The sequence below is a fragment of the Oncorhynchus clarkii genome, chromosome 30, assembly GCF_045791955.1.
Source record: "Oncorhynchus clarkii lewisi isolate Uvic-CL-2024 chromosome 30, UVic_Ocla_1.0, whole genome shotgun sequence".
Lineage (NCBI taxonomy): Eukaryota > Metazoa > Chordata > Actinopteri > Salmoniformes > Salmonidae > Oncorhynchus > Oncorhynchus clarkii.
The window spans coordinates 38,594,084-38,601,196 of NC_092176.1; the positions used below are offsets into that span (position 1 = coordinate 38,594,084).

A 7,113-nucleotide genomic window follows, 5' to 3' on the forward strand; every position below is an offset into this window, starting at 1 on the left:
TTTTGCTCTGACATGCACTGTCAACTTTATATAGACAGGGGTGTGCCTTTCCAAATCATGTCCAATCAATTGAAATGACCTCAGGTGTACTCCAATCAAGTTGTAGAAACATCTCACGGTTGATCAATGGCAACAGAATGTACCTGAGCTCAATTTCGAGTCTCATAGCAAAGAGTCTGAATATTTCTATTTAATATTTTAAATACATTTGGTAAAACTTAAAAAAATCTGTTTTATCTTTGTCATTATGGGGTAATGTGTGTAGATTGATAAGAAATAATTGTGAATTTGAATTTAAGAATAAGGCCATAAAGAAACAATATGTAGAAAAAGTCAAGGGGTCTGAATACTTTCTGAATGCACTGTATATAATGATTAGTGGTATTACTGATTAATTACAGATTCTATGCAGTACTATTTACCATGTCCACCCTTAGTAATGCCCTGTCCCTCAACTAATTGTTTATTCACTGGGCTGGCCTTTTGACATTACCTGGAATAGTATCTGAAATGCTGATTGAACAAATAGTATCAGAATTTGTTGTTACACCTTATAGGCTGAAATACGTCTCGTGGTGTGCTCTCATTGGTTAAGTAGTCCTGCATACCACATGTGGGTCAACATACCACCTGGGTGGTAGCTAGGGGTGGGGGGAGGGGGGGCTGAGATCTTTATAAACAGCTAGATGGCACAGTAAGGACCATCAGCAGTTGGGTGACTAGAGAAGACAGACGTCCAGCTCAAGAATATCCAGGTAAGACATGATCTGTTGTTCTGGTGCTGTTCTTCTGTTCTTCCACCTCTCTCTCTCTCTGTGTATCGGCATCACTCTTACCTCTGTTTTCTCTGTAGACAGTGGCTGGGATTCAGTCGACTGCAGACAGTGAGTGGCGTTCCTTAAAGCACTTTTAGATTGGCAGAATAGCAGATATAGAAATGAAGTGTCAGTTTGGTTGAGTACACTGGGTGACTTCTCAGCCAGGTTTGCTGTCAGAACTGAATGTGTAACACCATTAGTTTCTGTATCAAGTGTCATCTCCCTCCATCCTGGATATGCTTGTTTTTTAATCAAATTCTGCCTGTATTTATGCTGATTCGGGATTGTTCTTGTGCATCTTCAATGTATTTCTCTCTCTCTCTCTCTCTCTCTCTCTCTCTCTCTCTCTCTCTCTCTCTCTCTCTCCGTCCGTCTCTCTCTCTCGCTCTCTCTGTCCGTCTCTCTCGCTCTCTCTGTCAGTCTCTCTGTCTCTCTCTGTCCATCTCACTCGCTCTCTCTGTCCGTCTCGCTCGCTCTCTCTGTCCGTCTCTCTCTCTCTCTCTGTCCGTATCTCTCGCTTTCGTTCTCTCTGTCCGTCTCTCTCTCTCTGTCCGTCTCTCTCGCACTCTCTGTCCGTCTCTCTCACTCTCTCTGTCCGTATCTCTCGCTCTCGTTCTCTCTGTCCGTCTCTCTCTCTGTCTGTCTGTCTGTCTGTCTGTCCGTCGCTCTCTCTGTCCGTCTCTCTCGCTCTCTCTGTCCGTATCTCTCGCTCTCTCTGTCCGTCTCTCTCTCTCTCTGTCCGTCTCTCTCTCTCTCGCACTCTCTGTCCGTCTCTCTCTCTGTCCGTCTCTCTCTCTGTCCGTCTCTCTCCGTCTCTCTCTCTGTCCGTCTCTCTCGCTCTCTGTCCGTCTCTCTCTGTCCGTGTCTCTCTCTGTCTGTCTCTCTCTCTCTCTCTCTGTCTCTGTCCGTCTCTCTCTCTCTCTCTGTCTCTGTCCGTCTCTCTCTCTCTCTGTCCATTGATCTCTCTCTCTTCTTCCACTGACTAATCTCTTAACACTGATAATATATCCTGAACTTTCAGCTCAATTTTTGACTCCTCTCTGAATACAGTTTGTAGTGTTAGTTTCAAGCTCTTATGACACGTTTATCTTCCCCAACTGTCACCTCCTCTCCTCTCTCTCTCTGACAGTGTACCATGGCCTCTCTCTCTCTGTCCCTGGGACTGCTGGTGCTATGCACCCTGGCTCTTGTACACTGTGACCTGCATGACGGCCCCGTCAGAGTGTATGATATTCGTGCCTCCAACCTGAAAGGACGCTTTTTCTCAAAACCAGACCCCTACGTCAAGGTGAATTGATTAATTTATTTATTCTTTATTTAACCAGATCAGTCAGTTAATAAATCATTGTGATATAAAATGAGGGACTGACAGGTGGGGAGATAAAACAGAAGTACAGTGATGCTACAGACAGGACAGACATCATAACACAGAAGGACAGAGACACAGCAATAATCAAACAGTACACAGTAGACAGTCAGCTGTCATTTTTTTGATTATCAAGTAGCCTACAGTGACATGTGACCATGAAAATGTCAGTGATTGGCTTGTTACTTGTTAGGTGAAGTAATAGTAAAATAAAAATGAACAAACAATCAAATGAATTAATTAATTATAATGTACATATACTGGTTCCTCATTCAAGTGAGCCAACATACATTACATACATACATTAGCAATAATTTACTATTTAATGCACAATAATACTTTAACAAAAAGTTTAATAAAGTCTATTGACAACATTATCTTCCTCAGGTGTGGTGCGGCTCATCCTTTCATGGCAAGAGCAGCATTCTGAAGAAACAGGAAAACCCCACCTGGCCCAACCAGTTCAACTTCGCAGACATCCTTCACAACTCTGTCCTGACACTGGAGGTGAGTTTCCCACCTTACTATGCAAAGCGTTTTGAGCACTGGAAAAGCACTATGTAAATCACAAATCAATTATTATTATGATGATAAAGATGATGATGATGATGAGGAAGATATTTTTTTTTACTATTATTGTTATTATGATTAGGTGTGGGATGATGTCATCGGACTAGATCGCCACATGGGAACCTGCAAAATCACCATCCGCCCAGGAACACACACTGAGACTTGCCACCTGAAGAAAGGCACCGTCTACTACACCTACAGCTACGGCTACAGTCACTAGATGGAACAGTATTATGATTAGAATGTAAACTATGACCTTTGTGACCTTGTGTCTGATTGGTTCTCACCCTTTCTCTCATGTATTCACTTCCTTAGAGCATCAATTAAAACAACGTGCTTTACGGCAAGATGGTCTCAGTCTGGCTTTATCATGTTTTAGGATTTCTCAGAAGATGCCTTAGAAGATGATCTTATGTCAAAGCTTTTTACCAATCGACATTTACCTTTTACAGTGTCACGACGTGGCCCTTTTGGGTGTATATCACGCCCCCCAGGGGCAGACTGAAACAATAATTCAGGCCGGGAATTTGACTCCATCCCAGGCCACCCTGTTCATGCAAACCACCAGATCGCTAATTTTGTAGGCTAACCCTATTTGTTGATGCAACGGGTACCAAACTAGTTAGAAATTTGGCCACTATGTTCTTCTGGGAAGAAAGTTATCCACATTACAAAATACAAACATTTGGGACTGACCAACAAGTCGCTTATCTGAACACAGAGTTTGAGGTAATGTATGGCTATGGGTGGCCCCTCAAACTCTCTAGGAATACACAAATCAAAGCATATAGAAATGTACAAGGTATTGCCCCCCGATTACAGTCATACTGATAATCTCATAAAGCACATTAAAATCATAACCTACATGTTTAGGTTTGTGCTCTTCAGTTGTACCTGAAGGTTCCTGCTCTGACTGTCTCTGAACTGACCACCTCCAGTTCTGCAGGAGCACCTGAAGCTCTAGTGCTGCTGCTGCTTCCATCTTCACCTTTGCAAAGAAAATACTATTATCATACATCACTATCATTAGTGTATCCGTGGGCTACATTAATACAGCTCTGGATAAAATTAAGAGTGGTCTCAATTTGGAGAGGCCTCAATTCTTTCCAGAGCTGTATATTAGTGTAGTAACTTGTACTGCTGGTACTAATGGCGCTAATGATCTTTGTCATTTCCTGTGTTGTGTCACACAGGCTACTGTGTTACGTTCATGGATGCATTATGGTTAGGTTACTGTAGCCTGTTTCTCTGTACAGTGTATGAGCACTTTCCCTCACTTATGTGGCATTAGTCATGACTGAATGCTGGCAAGTCCATAGTCCAGGGTTACTATTTTTTTACTAGTTGAAAGATGCTGGGTGTCGTGTGTGTGTCAGTGTGTGTGTTTTAGCTAGTGTTTGTGATTGACCTGGTCCCTTACTGGCGAACATGTGGCTTATTTTGCAGCATTTAGCTGTGTCTGTGGCAAGGGCCTTTCTATTTTTAATTCTCTCCCTCTCCGTTCCAACTTTCCTTTTTTTGAAATGGTTGGCAATTCAAAAACTAGAGTCAGAACGCCGGGACGGAGTCCTCACGTTGAAATGGTTGGCAATTCAAAAACTAGAATCAGAACGCCGGGACGGAGTCCTCACATTGAAATGGTTGGCAATTCAAAAACTAGAGTCAGAACGCCGGGACGGAGTCCTCACGTTGAAATGGTTGGCAATTCAAAAACTAGAGTCAGAACGCCGGGACGGAGTCCTCACGTTGAAATGGTTGGCAATTCAAAAACTAAAGTCAGAAGAGTCCTCACATTGAAATGGCTACAACTCTATAAACTAAAGAACAATTATTCAGACTGCAGCTGTTTCAGTACTTTAGTCAGGTAAACACATCCAATCTAAAAACAGTTCAGAATGGTACTCTGAAGTATCCATTATAACAACTACGAAAGACTGTGACTGCTGGGGAACGCAACCAGAGACTTTTGTCAACTTTCTAGCAGATGGACCGGCGACCATAGAGAGAGACCACAAGACATATGCTCGTAAATATGTAAATTGCTATTTTTTTTCTAATGAGCCGTTGTTCATATTCAAAGTATTAGCCATTTCTATGAGTGTAGTTATCAGCTATGAGTTTCCTGCTCTTGATTGGTCCCCATCCCCTTTCCTTTGTCTACCAAGCCATCAAATCAGTTTTGTCCGGTAGGGACATGTAGTAACCCATGTGTGAGTGTTTATGTAATTCTGTGATTTGATTAGTTAGTAAATAAATGAACAAACCAATTTGTATATCTCTGATTCTATGCTAGGGTTGGTGCAGACATCCAAGGGTTTGCAACATTCAGAATATGACTGATGAGGTGATAATACATTAATAAGTGACTGTAATCAATAAGATATGAAAATATCTGAAGAGTTAATTCAGGAAATAGAGAAACACTTAAATATTTTCCCATGGTTCCCCAACTTACAAGTTGATAAAACTTACCATGTCATTTTAAAATTACACAGAGAATTGATTTTATAATATACAGTCTTCACATTTAATGATAGTCCATGACACAATAGTATACAATTATCGTTCTTAAACCTGCGTGTAGTATACCTTTTTGTTATTCTATGGTTTGGCCTTCTTTCATAATCAGCATTTCAGATAAATACAACAATTACCCCATGGTGGTAATTAAGTCCTTATGCGATGTTATCTTAAGGATCCAACCTGGGATGACATGGTGGAAGCTAAGCTGCAGTATCACCATCAACATGGGAACCCACAACGTCAGAGGAAACTCTTATACTTACATTTACATATGACCCCCCCCTCCCCCCATGTGGAAATGAACTGAATGATAATTCATAATGGTATATTATCAACAACAAAAATATGACTTAATCACACCCGATGGGGGCGCTGTTGTATAGAGAACTGCTGGCTAGGATTCCTAAAGCTTCTCCGAGTAGGACTACTAAAATATGACTTAATCACACCAGATGGGGGCGCTGTTGTATAGAGAACTGCTGGCGTGGATTCCTAAAGCTTCTCAGAGTAGGACTGCTAAGATATGACTTAATCACACCAGATGGGGGCGCTGTTGTATAGAGAACTGCAGGCGTGGATTCCTAAAGCTTCTCAGAGTAGGACTGCTAAGATATGTCACCAGTGATGCCTTTCAGACAGTGGTGTAAAAATACATGAGTAAAAAAGACTTTAAAGTACTTCTCCTACTTCTTAAGTCGTTTTTTTTAGCATCTGTACTGTACTTCACTATTCATATTTGTTTGACAACTTTCACGTCACTACAATGAAATGGTCCACCCACACAGACAGCGTGGTAAAGGCGCAACAGCGCCTCTTCAACATCAGGAGGCTGAACATTTTTTTTGTCTTGAACACTCAAACTTTTACAGATGCACAATCGAGAGCATCCTGTCGGGCTGTATCACCGCCTGGTACGGCAACTGCTCCTCCCACAACCGTAAGGCTCTCCAGAGGGTAGTGAGGTCTGCACAACGCATCACCGGGGGGCAAACTACCTGCCCTCCCGGACACCTACACCACCCGATGTCACAGGAAGGCCAAAAAGATCATCAAGGACAACAACCACCCGAGCCACTGCCTGTTCACCCCGCTATCATCCAGAAGGCGAGGTCAGTACATGTGCATCAAAGCTGGGACAGAGAGACTGAGAAACAGCTTTTCTCTCACGGCCATCAGATTGTTAAACAGCCATCACTAACATTGAGTGGCATCTGCCAACATACAGACTCAAAATCTAGCCACTTTAATAATTGGATGTAATAAATGTATCACTAGTCACTTAAACAATGCCACTTTATATAATGTGGGGCAGGAAAAGGGGCAAAGTAACAGCGCGAACAAAAAAAAAACCCACAGACAACTTAATTACCATCAAAACACTCAGGGTTTATTTGAAAACACGCAGTAAAGAGGGGGGGGGGGGGGGGGGGGGGGGGGGGGGTCAGGAAGGTGCTGAGCTGGACCCAAGGAAAGAAACAAATATCCAAAAACATCCCTAAACTAGACTAGCCTACTTCAATACAGATAACTAACCAAATATACCCCTAAACTAGACTAGCCTACTTCAATACAGATAACTAACCAAATATACCCCTAAACTAGACTAGCCTACTTCAATACAGATAACTAACCAAATATACCCCTAAACTAGACTAGCCTACTTCAATACAGATAACTAACCAAATATACCCCTAAACTAGACTAGCCTACTTCAATACAGATAACTAACCAAATATAACCCTAAACTAGACTAGCCTTCTTCAATACAGATAACTAACCAAATATACCCCTAAACTAGACTAGCCTTCTTCAATACAGCTAACTAACCAAATATAC

General features: G+C 42.0%; 1 protein-coding gene across 1 annotated transcript; it reads left to right on the top strand.

The window, feature by feature from the left end:
• The first annotated feature begins 729 nt into the window (after positions 1 to 729).
• LOC139390145 (perforin-1-like) lies at positions 730 to 3,091 on the top strand. The gene is made up of 5 exons (XM_071137344.1): positions 730 to 755; positions 854 to 884; positions 1,948 to 2,106; positions 2,572 to 2,691; positions 2,837 to 3,091. Exons 3-5 carry the CDS (start codon positions 1,954 to 1,956, stop codon positions 2,972 to 2,974), a joined length of 411 nt encoding a protein of 136 aa, XP_070993445.1. The 5' UTR covers positions 730 to 755; positions 854 to 884; positions 1,948 to 1,953; the 3' UTR covers positions 2,975 to 3,091.
• Positions 3,092 to 7,113: the final 4,022 nt, after the last annotated feature.